The 17,831-nt window shown below is 33.7% G+C and overlaps 1 protein-coding gene and 1 pseudogene across 1 annotated transcript; one reads left to right on the plus strand and one right to left on the minus strand.

The window, feature by feature from the left end:
* The first annotated feature begins 1,318 nt into the window (after positions 1 to 1,318).
* Positions 1,319 to 12,412, plus strand: LOC110666185 (probable ubiquitin conjugation factor E4; annotated as a pseudogene).
* Positions 12,413 to 13,420: 1,008 nt separating this feature from the next.
* On the minus strand, positions 13,421 to 15,607 carry LOC110666200 (uncharacterized). The gene is made up of 4 exons (XM_021826614.2): positions 15,455 to 15,607; positions 15,241 to 15,302; positions 14,516 to 14,654; positions 13,421 to 13,558 (listed from the first exon to the last, which is right to left on the minus strand). The coding sequence occupies exons 1-4, from the start codon at positions 15,605 to 15,607 to the stop codon at positions 13,421 to 13,423; spliced, it is 492 nt and encodes a 163-aa protein (XP_021682306.2).
* Between the last annotated feature and the right edge of the window lie 2,224 nt (positions 15,608 to 17,831).

The following is a 17,831-nucleotide window of genomic DNA, read 5'->3' on the forward strand; positions in this document are numbered from 1 at the left end:
ATTTTTTATTACGATTATTTATGGAAAATCCCTTACTTTAGTTTTTGTTAAGCTTTTTTTTTATAATTTTTAATTAATAATTCATTTTGATATGAATTCTTATTAATACGAAGACTTTCTATTAAGTTAATGTTTCTAAATTTTATTTAATTAAATTTTTATAATTAATTAATATTTTTTATAATAATTAAATTAAATATATAAGGTATTTATATATATAATATAGTTAATATATCATTTGTACTGTTTTTCATAAAATTATAACTAAATAAGAATTATTTTTAATATTTTAATTTAGTTATTTTTATGGTGTTATTATTATTATTATTATTATTATTATTATTATTATTATTATTATTATTATTATTATTATTATTATTATTATAAATAATATAAAAGTTAAGGGTATTTTCGTTTACCTTCTCGTTCTCGGATTTAACTAACTAATAAAAAAATCCTATAACTAAAAACTTTTATAATTTATTAAATATTATGCAAAACTACAAAAGGGCTGTAAAAATAAAATTATATTTAGGGGGTGTTTAGTTTATCTGTTAAGTGCAGCTGATAGATACTCAAATAGGTAAATTGTTGTGTTTGACAAATTTAAAGAAATAGAGCTGATAGCTGATGGGCAGCTGATATGATACCCATCAGCTGCAGTTTGTATCAGCTCTATTTTTAGAGCTGTTTCTCATCAGCTGATAACTGATCTGGTTTTATTTTTATTTTGATCATATTATCCTTTTTTATTTAACTTGAAAATTAATATTATTAATATTTTTATTTTTTTATTTATAATTTTAATATTTTAATTAACGTATTTCTACTTTATTAAAATATTTTTTATTAATAACATAAAATATAAAATATTTATTTATATCCAAAAATTTAAAATTAATTATAATTTTTTCTATTAACAATAATAATTATTTTATATATATTTTTAAAATTATTTAATTATCTTAAAAAATAATTATTTTCTTATTTCAATAATCAAATAAATGATATAATATAAAAAATTAATAATTATATATTTATTTAAATAATATAATATATTAATTTAATAATTATATATTTAATTTAATAATAAAATAAATAATATAATATAATAAATTTATAATTTTATATTTATTTAAATAATAAAATAAATTATATGATATACACCTTTATTAGTCATTTCACATATTAACAGTTAAATATAATTTTACCAAACACTTAATATATTAAAACAGCTATCATTAACTATCAGTTATCGGCTACCGGTTAACAATAAAGTTATTAATTAATCCAAATAAGCCCTTGAGCTGTCAGCTCCGCACAGTTTCCTTCAGCTCTCCACCAACCTCCTCCTTCCTCTGCCGACCATGGTCCTCCCCTAAACCCTCCTTTTCCGTTTGTTTACTGAGAAAATTTTCTAATTCATAACCCCCTTTTTATTTATTCTTCACTTTCATTTACGTAATTTAGTTATCTATCTACTATGGCCTCCTCTAATAAGCCTCAAAGGTCTCTCGAGGAAGTCGAGGACATCATCCTCCGCAAAATCCTGGTTGTCTCCCTAACCCACTCCATGGTTACTGATTCTCGAATCGTCTACTTGGATATGACCGCAGCGGAGATCCTTAGTGAAGGGAAAGACTTGAAGCTCAATCGCGAATTGGTGGAGCGTGTGCTGATTGATCGGTCATCTGGACAATTCCCTGGAGCTGTTCCTCCGGTCCAGCACCTCCTTGGCTGCTATCGTCGCGCCTCGGAAGAGGAGAAGAAAATTGCTATTATGGAGGACTAAAATGTCAAATTGGAAGTGGGATCCTCAATCAAGCAAGCGAAGAAATTGTTCGTTTCTTATTGTAGAACTCACTGGGGGAATCCAGACATGTTCCCTTTTAATTCTGATCCTAAAAATTCCAATGTATCTCCGCTTCTTCCCCTCATTTTTGCGGCTGTAGATGGGTTTAACATCAGCGGAACCCAGCCGCCTCCTCCCAGGTTTTTGGAGGATTTGTTTCAGGAAGGGGATTTTGATAGTTTGGACCCCATATTGAAAGGGCTTTACGAGGATTTGAGAGGGAATGATATAAAGGTATCGGTTCTGGGGAATTTTCAGCAGCCATTAAGGGCGCTGCTGTTTTTGCTTAGTTTTCCTGTGGGAGTTAAGTCCTTTGTGAATCATCCGTGGTGGATTCCTAAAGGGGCTTATTTGAATGGAAGAGTTATCGAAATGACGAGTATTTTGTGGCCCTTCTTTCATGTTAGTGCATTGCCTGATCACACCATTTTCTAAAGCGAGCCGGATGTTGGGTGCGTTGAATATTATTTTTCTTTTTTTTTTTTTTGCATGTTTGCTTGTTATTGAGGTTTATTTTTGGCTGTTGAGAAGTTCAGGAGAGGAAATGTGACACCCCTTACCCCCTTACCCGTCTACAGTGTAGCCAAGCAAGTTATGTCACTCAGTGTGTCGGAACATCAATTCATGTTTCAATTTCAATTAATCCCTTTTTATTCATTTATTTATAATTTTTTGATAAATCTAAATTTTTTCTTAAATTTTATAGAAAATCTGACAGAGTACCGGCTATAAATTGGAAAACAGTTCTTCTGAACCTGTTTAAAAACACTTCCAATAATATCATCATATTATTCTCAGTCAACCTACAATATATTCTCAATTCACTTCAATATCTCAAAATTTACATTCATCTTATATCATACCAAATTCAATGAGAAATACTCATATTTATTTCTGAACACAGTTCATAAATAATTACAGCAAAAATATGATTACATGAGTTTATAACGTATATAACAAAAGTTTACAAAATACAAAATATCAAAATATCAAAATATCCCAGATGGCCTAATGTCCTACCAAATGCACTACAATGTGAGGTGACTCTGAACTCTGAGTGCAGATATGAAGGCTCACCCAGTGTGCGGCCTGCTGGACTCCCCAGCTATGTCTCCAGTACCTGCGCGTGGCAAAAGCAACGCGCTAAGCAATTCTGCTTAGTGGTGACAATATAAAAAAAATAAAATAAATTATGCAGAATGTATGTTTACATTTCTGGGTAGACTTAGTTTCTGATATTTATTGCAGTGATATTCGATTTAAGTTAGGTAAGATTTATTAACATTGCCCGAGCAACCTAATTAAGTCAACTGGATTGGATAAACGGGTAAACTGGCACTGGGTACCAAGTACCTCGGACCATCACACCATCGGTCACATTGTGTCTCCCGGTGTGCAACAGAACAGCTAATAAGCTGTAATAATTATCGGGGATTAAACTCAAGTATAACAACTCAATATCATAGCCAAAGGCTATTATGTCACAAAATGGCATGGGAAGCCATGAAATACAGAATGGCATGAAGCCATATGCAGTACTGCTAACAGAACCCTATTGGCATGCCAAACTATCCAACCAATCACATTAGGCCTACTAGGGCATTTAACACTTTTTATTTGTGTAATTCTTTGAAATTGAAATTTTTATGACTACTATTCATTTCACTAGTCAACCAAAATGTTGACTTTTGCATTGATAATAGATAAATTAGTTTAATTATCATCAATAAACTACATTTTGCATTTAAAACTTGTTGGTATTGGTTGCCAATACCATCTCTAAGCTTAATGATAATTAGACAAAAATTTCAGTTTTCATGCTTTGTCTTTACTGTTTCATTAGTCATATTTATAGTGAAAATTTGGAAAAGTGATCAACATGAAAGTTGTTCCTTATTTTGTCTAGATGAATTTCTTTTTTTGAATCACTCCATTTGGAGTTTTGTAGCTCAATTTATGGCCTAAATACCATAACTGGGCGGATTGGACAGATTCCAAATTTCTGGGCAAAACTGGTTCTGTCAGATTTGGTGACTCAAGTTTGGTTGACAATTTGACTAGGTTATGGTCATAATTTGGGTCAGGTTTCTTCATGAAAGTTGTTGGTCTATATGTCACCTTGTTGCTGGTAAAATTTCAGGTCAATTGAACCTTTCTACATTGAGTTATGGCCAAATGACCAAACACTGTTCATTTGGTCATTTTGCCTAGGCAGATTGCAGGTCACCCGGATTAGGGCAAACTTTTGGTCAAGTTGGTTTGGTTTTCTGGGCATGGTTTCTTCATCAAAGTTGTGCCATTATGTGTCTAGTTTCATGTCCAATTAGCCAAACACCAATTGAACCTCTACAAGTCAAGTTATGGCTGTCCAAACAGGCTGGACTCATAGCCAAACCTGCAGGTTACACAAGGCAGCCACTCCAACCTCAAATCCCACAACCCAATTCACTTCATTTCTGGTTCAAACCAAACCAAATGGTCACTAATTGACCATTAAAACCTACTTCCATCATCACAAGATCAAATCTCATTCTTCAACCCAAACCCTAACTCAACAATTTCAAAATCATGCATTTTCACTTTATTTCATCAATCTACTTAGCAAATACATATTGTGGGCAGCCCTAATACCCTTTTAACTTCATTAAATTCAACACCATCAAACCCTAACCATGGCTGCCAAAAATAAGGGATGGCATACCAATGTCTTTCATCAAGTTTTTTGTCATTTAATCACCAATATAGTGCTTAAACATGAAATTGAATTGAAATTTAATGTTTTGGTCACTAACCTCTTATGGAATGAGATTTCTCACTTGCTAGGGTTCCTCCTTTCCTTTCCTTTTTGCTCCCAAAAGACTTGTCAAGGTGTAAGAACACTTTTTTGTGTTGCTAGGTTAGGGTTTTGTTGGGTAGAAAGTGGTGGAATCAAGCTTTGAAAAGCTTGGTTTTGGTTAGCTATGGAGGAGGTGATGACGCCAAGAAGAAGAAAGGATAAGGTCTTCTGATTTTTTTTTTCATTTTCTGCCCATTTAGCCTCTTTTAAATAAGATTATGCCATGTGTCAAGTTTTGATTGGTGGGGAGAATTTTAATGACATCATTATGATGTCATTATTCCATTTTCTTTCAATTTCTCACCATTTCTTGTTTATTTAATTTCAATTAAATTTTTAACAACATTTATTTATATTTTATGTCATATAATTCATTTACATAAATGGACAAGTTGGTCAAAAATCATCTCTGAAGACGAAATGACCAAAATGCCCTCCGTTTGGCTTACCGAGCCAAAATTGTGTGTACCGATAGAAAAATTTTTCTAAGTATTTTCTTGGCATTCTAATGCCATAAGAACCTCAATAACCCTTCTCTGGAGTCTTAAAAAATTATTTTATAATTTTTCCCCCTGGTCTAGGGCTGCTAATGGCCTTCACCGTCACTTCCCTTTCGGGTTACCCATCCCTGGTGTTTCGGCTCGTTTAACCTTAGTGTATTTGGTTTCTAAAATTTTTCTTTGATTTTTATGAGCATCATTTAGTTACTTAATAACTCCCCACACTAGTCTATTTATAATTTCAAACATTCTAGCTGCCCGGACCGACATTGGTCACCGAAACAGTAGACGGTCTAGCTAAAGTGAGGATGTTACAGGAAACGAATGATGTCTAAAAGTGAAGGAAGGAAATTAAAAGCCTATCTAGTATCTAGTGAAGTTAGCTCGAATTGATGTAATACATTTCTTGAGAACTAAAAACAAGGAAAATAAGAGGAAAATGAGAGGAAAGAGGTATACAATTGACAAAAACTTGAAAAAGATTGTGTATACAATTTACAAAAATCGTAACTTTGATCAAAGGTTGGAATTTTAATCTCTTAAGATAAATGACAGTCAAGCTAAACCTCATTTTGCTGCTAAACTTGGAGGTGTAGCATTGAATTTGGAATGGAACGTACACTATACAGCCACAAAAAATGCATTCCTTAGGCTTCTGTGAATCAGTAATATTTAAGTAGGAAGTCCTAAACTGTCACCATTTGGAGATTTGTTTGTATTTTTTTCTCTTTTATTATAAATACATGGAAGCCACACTTAATTAGCAAATCTGTACAAATGAGAGGTTATATATATCATTTGCCCTGTCTGAAAAGAATAAGATGACAGCATGTGTTGCATGTGAATTAATGAAAGATTCTTGCGAAGAAGAAGTTCAGTAATGATGTTAATTAGATTTAGTTTGCCTTGTTATATATGCATTAACCATTGGTTAATCAATTGAGTATTACTTGCAATGATAATTAGTTTTAGGTGCCTCTGACAACCCAGCTTGGAGCCTAGCTCTCTTAAAATTTTGTGTCAAATCATTCTTTTTCCATTAAAATGTTACTAAAATTATTTTTGAAATAATTAATTTCCCCCAGACTGAAGTTATGGCTTTAAATTAGCACTATAAATTAATTACAATAGATGCCCATCAGCTCCTGTTTGTTCTAGAATTGCAAGCCTGGGAGGAGTTTTAATGGTCTTGAGGTGGGTAGTGAATTATAGCCTTCTGTTATATGATTGATTGGATGATTTGGTAGCTTGTTTCCATGACTTTTTGATAAGTAGACTTAGCAGAGTATAGCCAAGGCTATGCTTGTATTGATGGAGCAATTTGTGAAAATTTTCTCTGGACTTCATAGAGCATGTTATTTTTCATTTTTATTGGCTTCTGCCTGTTCAATTGACGTGGTCTTTTCTAGTAATTAGTTGGACAATAGGTCTTTATTTCTTTACCCAAGGAGGTCCCCTCCCTTCTTCTTCTCTTAATTCCTATTCCTCTCTCTCTCTCTCTCTCTCTCAGAGCATTACAAGTTGAGATGTGGCGGAGGTATATGTTGGAGATGCTGATATTGGGTGCTTTTCTTAGGTCTATTAAGAATCAGTGCAGTCTGAGAGTTGTTAAGGGTTTAACTTAAGTGATTGGGGAGAGGACCTCTTTCATTCTTAGAAAAGGCCTTAGCACAGTGCTTTTTAGATGCTTTAGTCAAATTAAATTTCAGTGCTCTTGTTGTTTGATTCATTAATTGTTGTCTTCTTTCCCCTTACAATTTGAATGCAAAAAATGTAGTTATTCAGAAATATAAAACTGTGTCATGTATGCTAAATTGTATTTAAGAAAATTTTGTCTATTCCTGCATTGCTTCAAAATTCAATTTAGATTTTTCTGCTGCTCTTGGATGGGATGTTTATTACCAAATAAGAGCATCTCACTGATTTTTGATCTCATGAAAACACCAGACAGCAGTGTTTCTCTGAAGTATCAACTCGTCGACAAGCTGATTTGTTGTCTTCATTCACCACAATCAAAACTCTTATGAATAATTTATATGATGATCTAGAAAAGGTTCTCGTCACTCTGCTAAGAAACAGTGATACCCATGAACATGTTCTTCGGTATCTTGCTGAGACGATCAATAGAAATTCATCAAGAGCCCATATACAGGTATATTTCTTACGTACATGGAATCATTTATGTTGGGCTTACAATGCTTATGATTTAACAAAGTTTTATCATATTCTTTAGCTTGGTCAATAATAATTCCTACAAATCAGCAGTCTTTTGAAAAGCAAAAGTTCATAAGGTGATCCAAATTCCTACAAATCGACTTTGTGAACCATTTTTAGATCCAAATTTGACAAAAAGGGATAAGATTGATCCAAAATATATGTTTCACAGTAACCGTTTGGATCTAAGGTGATGCAGTGCTTAGTGCAGTTGAATTATTTTTATGATATTATAATTATCCTTCTGTCCTAATTATTAGTCTTCCATTGATTTTCAACATATCGTAGGGGGTTGACTGCCTTACATGCATCATCAGAAGAGGTTACTGAGTGGATTAATAAAGATAATAATGGGAAAACAGTTGTCTCTTCACAACCCAATGAAGGTGAAAACCGCTTTCTTCAATCTCAACAAGCGACCAGTTCTGGTAGCAGCGCTGATAACTCTGCATCAAGTAATGATAAAAAGGCTAAATACACATATATATGTGAATGCTTCTTTATGACTGCAAGAGTGCTCAACTTGGGTTTTCTAAAAGCATTTTCGGACTTTAAGCATCTAGTTCAGGTAATGAGTTCATCTTTTATACCTGGGCAGATGTATTCCACATTCGTAATAGTTATCTTTTATGCAGTTCTTGTATCTGTGCATAGAGAGAGTATGTGTATGTGTGTGTCTGTTTGAGAGAGAGAGAGAGAGAGAGAGAGAGAGAGAGATGAGTTATCTTTACTGATAGACTTCATTACAGGACATTTCAAGGTGTGAAGACACTCTCTCTACGTTAAAAAACATGCAAGAGCAGTCATCTTCTTTACAACTGCAGCTGGATATTGCTCGCTTTGAGAAAGAACTAGAGTTGTATTCACAGGAAAAACTTTGCTATGAAGCTCAGATGCTAAGGGTACATGATCTCTTCTCTCCTTCATTGTCTCTATCCCCTTCCACCCTCCCCCTTCCCGTACCCCTCCCCCTCACCTATCCCCAAATCCCTACCTCATCTTTGGAATAGACCTATTTATGTACACATTTGAACAAAATGTGCTAAGCTTTGACGTCTTCTAATTACCCCGGTTTATTTTTTGTCTCTCATGTAGAGCAATAGTGTATTGAGTGCTAAAGGGTAATCATGTTGTTGCGGAAGAAGATTGTAATAGTGTGTTCAGTGCCTTTATACTTTTCTCATCAACTTTCTAGAGAACAGATGGTTGCTTCTGCAAGATGACTTGTTACTTTATTTCAGGAATCTTTGTTTTAGGCCAACTGTTAAGCTCTATGTAGCATTGTGACCAGGATGTTTGCAATCCTTGTGTTTTATCATCCTTTCTCCCTGCTTTACTGTCCTCTGCCTAAGTAATGTTTTAATCCATTGTGTATGGAATTTACCAATTTAATGTGACAATTAAATGTCTATTTTTTTTTTCTTTCTGATTATGCTGATCTCCATTTTCTGTTCGTTTTAAAAGGATGAAGCACTTATTCAGCGTGCACTTTCTTTCTACCGGTTAATGGTGGTTTGGTTGGTTGTTCTGGTTGGTGGATTTAAAATGCCTCTGCCACTAATATGCCCTATGGAATTTGCATCCTTGCCTGAACTCTTTGTGGAAGATGCCGTGGAATTGCTTGTTTTTGCTTCTCGGATTCCAAAAGCTTTGGATGGGGTCTTGTTGGTAGGCTTAATATTAAAATGCTCTATACTGAAATTATGCCTTTTGAATTTTCCACTAACTTCAAATCATTGATGTGAAATTTTTTCTCTATGATCATTGCTTGGCAGGATGATTTTATGAACTTCATTATCATGTTCATGGCAAGTCCAACATATATAAGAAACCCTTATCTAAGAGCAAAGATGGTTGAAGTATTGAACTGCTGGATGCCTCGTAGAAGGTGATTCAATGTCTTGCATTTTGCACACAAGGATTGCTTCGAAAATTTCCATTAAATTTGAAAACCTGGAAGCTTGGGCATTCACAACATTGGGTTATTGCAGTGGCTCATCTGCTACAGCTACTCTGTTTGAAGGGCATCAATTGTCCCTCAAGTATCTTGTGAGGAACCTCTTGAAGCTTTATATGGACGTTGAGTTTACTGGCTCTCACACCCAAGTGATTTCCATAAAATTTGAACTTCTGAGAGACAATCATTTCCAACTCTAGGCTGGATTTGTAGCATTTGATCCTTTGCAACTAGCTGATTTGCTTAAACGTGCTTTATGACACTTTTAGATCAAAGCATTTATTCTAGATTATATTATAATCCCACAAGCAGGGATTTCTTTTTTATTTGACATAGACTTGACTAATAAGCTAGAGTCAATGGTGGTGGGGGACTGATTCACTTGATTTTGTCTGGCATGGTCATATTTTGGGAAAAATATGATCTATTTTCTTTCTTGAATATGCTAATCAGGCATTTTGCTTTCTTCTTTATGGGGAGTAGTTCTCAGTTCATCCTTTTTATTTTCATGTGCATTTATTATCTAATTGAATTATCAGGTACTGTTTTAATCTGTCTTCAATGTCAAATATTGGAAGTTTTTATTTACATGGACTATATTTGTTCTCTTTTCTATCTTGTGCAGTTTTGTGACAACTTCAACATCCGACATAATATTGCTGAACTTCTCGAATACTTATGGCAGGTGCCTAGTGATCGAAATGCTTGGAGACAGGTAGAGTAGCAACGGCTTGAATTATTTACTTCATTTCTCTAGTCTGAGGTATTCTCTCTCTCTCACTCTCACTATTTTATGTCACTTCAGATTGCTAAGGAAGAGGAGAAGGGTGTCTATCTGAATTTCTTAAACTTCCTGATCAATGATAGCATCTCTCTTCTTGATGAAAGTCTGAACAAAATTCGTGAACTTAAAGAGTTGGAAGCTGAGATGTCAAACACTGCAGAATGGGAGCGAAGACCTGCTCAAGAGAGGCAGGAGAGGACCCGTCTGTTCCATTCCCAAGAGAATGTCATTATATATTCATGCACATGACTTTTTATGTAAAAATCTTTATATGGCCAAAGTACTTAAATGGGTAGAAACTTTTGTTGTTTTAGGTCATCCGGATTGATATGAAATTGGCAAATGAAGATATGAGCATGCTAGCATTTACATCAGAGCAAATTACAGCACCTTTCCTACTTCCTGAGATGGTACTTTTTTTTTTTTCTCTCCAGCTTGCTTATCTATGCTACTATCAATCAGCAGTTGAATGCTGAATGTTATTTCCCTTTTTTGAATTTTGCTTAATTCATGTTTCCCTGTTTACAGGTTGAAAGAGTGGCCAGCATGCTCAATTACTTTTTGTTAAAACTTGTGGGTCTCCAAAGAAAATCTCTAAGTCTTAGAGACCCAGAAAAGTATGAATTCAGTCCAAAACAGTTACTTAAACAGGTTAGCAACTTAGCATTGCACAAGTGAATTTTTAATCCTGGATCAACCGGTTCTGCTGTAGTGGAGAAATTTTTTGATATCTTACCAGGATGACTGGGTGAAAATTATTGTACATACATTTTTGTTTTGCTATCACTATTTTACTTCAAGATTGACAACAATCATTTTAAACCAAAATCTAGCTATAATAATATTCTAAAAAATAACAAATCTTGCTATAATTAATGATGCTGTGGCAGCCTCTTCAAAAATGCTCTCTTACTTTCTTTTTATTCTTTCACTTGAAGTTTGTGCATGTATACGTTCATCTGGCAAGGGGTGATACAGAAAACATATTCCCAGCTGCCATCTCAAAGGATGGCCGATCATACAATGAGCAGGTAACTGACTAACTGTTGTAAAGCTTCCTCAAACTGCTTTAATGCAATTTGATTCCAAAGTTCATGGGAGAATCTGTTATAGTTGATTGAACACAATCTGACATTATTTGCTTGGTCCAGTTATTTAGTGCTGCAGCTGATGTGCTTAGGAGAATTGGTGAGGATGGGAGGGTTATACGGGAATTCATTGAGCTTGGTACCAAAGCCAAAGTGGCAGCTTCTGAAGCAATGGACGCTGAAGCTGCTCTTGCAGAGATACCAGATGAATTTCTTGACCCAATTCAAGTATGTTCTGTGCACCACCCTTTTTATTCTCTGTTTTTTTCTCTGAAACTATATCAAGGCCAATAGCTTACTGGGTGAGGCGTGATTATGATCCTGCCATTTAGGTGGCAGTGGTTGAGGATGTATAACAACACTAATGTTATATATATATATATATATATATATATATATATATTTGTATTTTACAGTACACTTTGATGAAGGATCCGGTGATCTTACCTTCTTCAAGAATCACAGTAGACAGGCCTGTCAATCAAAGGCATCTGCTTAGTGACAGCGTAAATTTTCCACTTTTTTCATACTGTTTTATTCAATTTTATCAGGCTTGCAAATTGATTTAATGTGAATTGCAGACTGATCCATTCATCCTCTCTCATCTCACTGCAGACATGCTGATTCCAAATATTGAGTTGAAGGTAAGAATAGAGGAATTCGTTAGATCCCAAGAATTGAGAAGGCATGGGGACGACTTAGGTATGCAGAGCTCTAAAGCGACAATACAAAGAACAACTGGAGACATGCTGATTGATTAGGACATTGCTGTTGAGATTCTTGGATTTGGAATGGTGAAAGGGAAACGGGGTTTGATATCTTGGGAAATGATGGAAGGTTTCAAAAAATCGATGTACTGCAAATTGATCGTAAGCATTCTTACGCCAATTGTACGCAGCCAAGGAAAGAAAATATTTATGGAAGTTAACAAGAGCTCATACCATGGAAAATCTTAGTTCGCAGTTGCCACATCCAAATGTAAAATTCAAATCGCTAAACAAAAGGGAGCTCTTTTAATTACTTGTTAATTTATTATCTAATACCAATTAGCAAGCCATCAGCCAACTTGGAAGAATCACTTGTCGATGGCAAAGATATTTGTGAAACGGGTGTCGCTCGGCTCCATGGTGAATCCTAAAAATTGTCTTTATTTGTTTTTTTTTTTTTCTTAAATTGCTGTTAATCGCAGAATCTATTTCATGTTTGTTTGACTTATAATCTTTTTGTCAAAAAAAAAAAAAAATCTGAACTTTGATATGTGTTTAATGTTTAATTCAACTGCCCCTCCCTCTTCACCTGAGAATTTCTCGATCGGGCATGTCGATTAGAGAGGGAACAGTCTTCCTTACTAGGGTAAGCATGTTTGGTCCCAGGGCAGTGTTTTCAGAGTCCGATCAATCTGATTGGAAACTGAATCAATGACCAGTTTCATTTGGTCTAGGTTTTTCTTTAATTATTCTTATAGTTATGATTTTTAAATTATTTGATTGGTTTTTAAATCTTGTAAAATCTTTTCATAATTTTTAAAAATTATTAAATATATTCCAGTTTTTCATTGTATATTCCAGTAATGTTAGAAGTTATTATTAGATATTGTGATGCTTAGCTTAGTGCTAAACAGTAAATATTCTTCGAAGAGAATAATTATTTCTATAATAGCATAGCTTAACAACAACAAAACAGTATTTAAGAACAGGAAATACAATTTGATTCAAGGTGACGAGTTTGCTGATGTTTACAACACCATAAAGATGGATACACAAACCTGTTAGCACATTGCCTGGAAACTTATCATAGTTAAATTGGCATTTATTCGTGCAAAATAATAGTATAAATGATCTTCTCTCCTATTCATGACAAACACAATTAAGATGCTAAAATTATTTGAAGCCCAGACTAATAAATAAAAATGTCCTCGATCAATATTTTCAGCAAATATGCAAGTTTAGGTATTCCTTGCTACTAAGTGAACCATTGGGCTCACTTTTTCCATTAGCAGATGTTGCAGCAAGCTGGGGTTTTCGCCAGTGTAAAATTTGAATCAATTAGCTTAGTCTGGTTTGGCTTAAAATGGATCCAAAATAGCATTTGCACCAATTGTCAGAACTCCATCTGGTTGTGAAGTTGCCATTTACAAATGCTAAAGTCGGATAGCGGACAAATCAAACATTACGAGTTTCATGTTTCTATCAAAACTTTGGCACGGGTGTAGCTGCCTTGCGCTTCGCATACTCATGAGCAATGCTTATTGCACTCTTGCTATGACGCAGAGAGAACTCCGCTAGTAGGATCTGGCTTTCTTCTGATGTCAAATCACCATGACAGCCCTGCTAGGTTTTCATTAATTTCCAAATAAAATTGCAACAGCTAATGAGAAGTTTGGCCAGGGAAGAAACGAAAAGGACTAGTAATCAACCTTTACTAATTTAAGAAAGAGACTTAATTGAATCAAATTTAAATTGAATCGCATAAATTATTGGATCTGTGAACATCAGAATTGATGATAACCATTGTAATTATCAGAAACATAACATTTTAACAACATATGTCAAGTGCCAACAGATGCAATGAACTTATAAATCTAGTATACCAGACAAAATAATGGTCCTTGCCCCCTCAAAATTCTCTTTTTCGATAAGCAAATCAGTTGGTTCCAAGAACAAGAGCATCTGATCACCCTCATTTCAAGGATGAACGTGAACTTGCCTAAAGTTCAATGAATTTTCTTTGCTGTCTCAAAGAAAACAATCAAAGATCAAACAGGTAAATCAGAAAAATCTAGAACGATGAAAATGTAAGCATTTCAGCAACACGGGATTTGAATATACCGGAGTATACAACTGACATGAATATGAACGCAAAAAATGCACTCTGATAGTCACATAGACAAATACATGCAGGAAGAAAAAGGTTTGTTTTGGCATTTGAATCTGCCTTGTACTATCAACAGTTGTATTACAACATTTGACAACAAATACTGGATGTACGAGGATTGACACGCATGTCAAGTTTGAAGCTAGGAATCCAATTTGGCTCCTCAAAGAGCTGTGAAAATAGTACAAAAACTTTCATCCAGGTTCATGAAGGATGAACAAGGCTATTAATTGAGTTTACACTCTTTTAAAGACTATCATCAGAGAATGAGGAGAATGGGACAGCTCATTTATAGATAAAAAGTAAAAAATAAGAAATAAAAAAGAACAATTGATTCTTGTATTATTTCCAAAATAAAGATTAGTTGGGTGTCTCTCTTTTGCCTAAGAAACTAAAGCATCCATCATTACCAGGCGAGAATTTCTGTCACAAACAGCATAGTGCATGAGGATGCCTGCTGCAACTGAAACATTGAATGAGTCTACCATGCCTTTCATTGGAATACTGCAGTGCAAATCCGACAGTTTCAGGGCTTCATCGCTTATCCCCCTGCAATCAGGACCAACAACATTAGTGGTGTATTCTATAGTTACCTGATTTAAATTACTTTGTTACAAAAAATAAAGTGATTTAACAAAATTTTATAATTTATCTCATTAAGTTTTTGTAAAATGATATTTTTTTTTTTGAAAAGTAGTTAATTACAGAAGATTTATTAACTTGATGAGAAAAATAAAATTTCTTCAATGTCTTATATTATTATATTTTTTGTAATATTTTAAATATTAATTAAAATAATAGATGTTAAATATGAAATACTAAATAAGTATATCTTATTTAATTTTATTTATATATATATATATTCTTTTATTTGAGGAAATTTTTTATTGTTAAATTAATAAATTTTTTGTAATTTACTATTTACGGAAAAAAAAGGAATCATTTTACAAAATTTAACAAGGTGAAATGTGAAATTTCATTAAAGCACTCTATATTTAGTAACAAAGTAATATTTACTCTATTTTAAGCCAAATAACCATAGAATACACCTTAAAATAAATAAGAAAAACTTAAACTTTATGGCTATTCTCAAGCTGACTTAAGTACACAATAGTAAAATCTGAAAAACAGTTACCTATTCTCATTTCCAACTACTATTGCAGTTGGGCATGACCAATCCATGTCATAAACAGATACCTGTGCATGGCAGGAGAGAGAGTTAGAAATATATCTACACAGTTTAAAGGATAAATTGTATTCCCTCAGAAACCTAAACAATTAAATATTTATTTTAAATACCATCTTCCATCTGAAGAAAGCTTGCAAAATAGACAAAAATAGGTCATTACCGCTTCCATTCCAACATGTGGTGTGGCACTTCGATAACCCCGCGACTTTATAACTTCAAAGCACTCTTGAGTAGAGTCCCAGAGTTCAATGTCCAACCATTTCTCTGCACCCATACTAACATGGCGATTGTCTCTGTACTTGCAAGAATTCATTCGGTGTTGGTAAAGTAACATATCACACCTCCCTTAAAACTTCTCGAAAATCAAAAGCAGCTGCATGAAACTAAATTGCACCTTTTATCACCGTGAACAAACCCATTAGAAAGTATAAAATCCATAGCAAGAGTTATGCACCAGTTCATGAAACACATAATCAATTCTATGGAAATTAGCCTAGCAGATGCGGCCCACCCCCCGCGCCCCCCCAGTCCAAATGAGATGTTTTCACACCTAAAACAGATTCAAGTATGACATCCTATTGATTTTATATAGGATATTGAATAAGCAAGTAACTTGTATAACAAATATTCAAATTTAAAAAGATCATTAATCTGGTCTAGCATCGAATTTTACTGAAAACTTGCTCTGATTTAAGCAGCCGCCATTTTCCTTTCATGTCAAAGCAAACCAGTCAACACAATGAACTTCTAAGCTTAAAACTAAAAAAACTAAAACGCGCATCTCAACCAATCAATATCACAAAAATCTCTTTAATATGACATGCTATTGTCATTGGTCCTTAATGCAAAACTTGAGTTGTTTATGCATCAAACAGACAGAATATGAAGAACCCTAATTTTTACCAAATCTACGTAAAATGCACCTTTTCAAGCTATCGCACGAGATCACATGAACCGACTGGAATCCTAATGCATCAGCAGACCGAAACGTAGCTGAAACGTTCCCAAAATCACTCAATCCTTCCACCACCAGACACACCGAGTAGCTTCGGTTCTTTACAGCACTCCTACACTTCTCCTTCCTCTTTGATGTCTCAAAATATCTCCAAGAGAGGGGGTGAATTGGACTTAAAATAATTTTTTGGTTCTTGCTCAAAACCTTTGAAAAATTGTATATTAGTTCAACATAATTTTTCTACTGTGAAATGTGTGTGATACTACTCAAATAATTAATTTATGCAGAGTTAGCTCATAAGCATTCAATATACTGATCTAACAGAATATATTGGCACTCAGTAAAATTTGATGTCTGAATAAAATCACAAAGACAAAGAAATGTAAACAGAATATATCAGTTGACAGCAGATATAGCAGTAGGCAAATTATCTCAGATATCAACAGATTCAATAATAAATAAATTATCTCAGTAAACAGTATCAATTTTTAATTCAGCAAAAATACTTCAATCAGAAAATTAAAGTACATAAGTTTAAAGAGTAAGGGTTGAGAGAATTAAACACTGAATTTTTATAGTGGTTTGGCCTAACAAGCCTACATCCACTCTCTCAAAGATTCCTCTTTGAGTCTTCACTCCACTAATCTTCTCTTTTAAAGGTAAGAGACAAAAGCCCTTTATAAATCTTCACACCAAAACTTTTACAAGTAGTTTCACACTTCTACCAAGTGTTATCCCAAACACTTTTCAATAGGTGCATCATAAATGCTAAAAAAGTGTTTAAAAACTCAATCTTACTCAATACAACAGAATTTATAAAGAAGAGATGAGTAGGTAAGCCAATGATGAGCAATAAAAACAATTTGAGCACTTTGAATGAAAGTTTTAATGATCTTAAAAGGTTAGGAACAGTAGAGAGACTTTCATTAAGTCCAAAATGGCCAAGGGTAAGTGTATTTATAGTTTTGGATCATTTCTGACTATTTGAGAACTCATTTGAATATTACAATTTCAAATTTCAAGAAAATAGCCATTATTTTGTCATTTTCTAGGATGTTGTGCAGAATTGAGATAGTTAGTAAACCAGTTAGCATACCAGAACCAGTAGAAAATCAGTTAACATATCAGAAAAACTTTTCTGCATAACTTTGAAAACTTTAAAAATTTACACCAAATTATAATAAAATACTTTTAGGTCATTGATGATTCAGAAACAAGTTTTGAAAACTTAGGATAAGAATTTGAGAGATTAAAAATAGGTATCATTGGCTTCTACTCCTCAAATCTTTTTACAAGCAATCCTTAAAGTTTAAACTAACTTTTAAACTATGTTCTACTCCTCAAATCTTTTTACAAGTAATCCTTAAAGTTTAAACTAACTTCTAAACTATTTACCTTCAATTTTAATCTTCAATGCAGCTTGGAAAGTAACCTTTTCTTTCTTCTTTGTCTTTGATTCATCTTGTATTATCTTAGGACGTCAACCTTTCTTTAAAACACAAGTTCATCATCAACTCCATGAATCTTTTTCTTTATCCTTAGAGAAGCACAACACTTAAAACAAGGTTAGTTTGATTCTAGT

The sequence above is a fragment of the Hevea brasiliensis genome, chromosome 16 (assembly GCF_030052815.1).
Source record: "Hevea brasiliensis isolate MT/VB/25A 57/8 chromosome 16, ASM3005281v1, whole genome shotgun sequence".
NCBI classification, from domain to species: domain Eukaryota; kingdom Viridiplantae; phylum Streptophyta; class Magnoliopsida; order Malpighiales; family Euphorbiaceae; genus Hevea; species Hevea brasiliensis.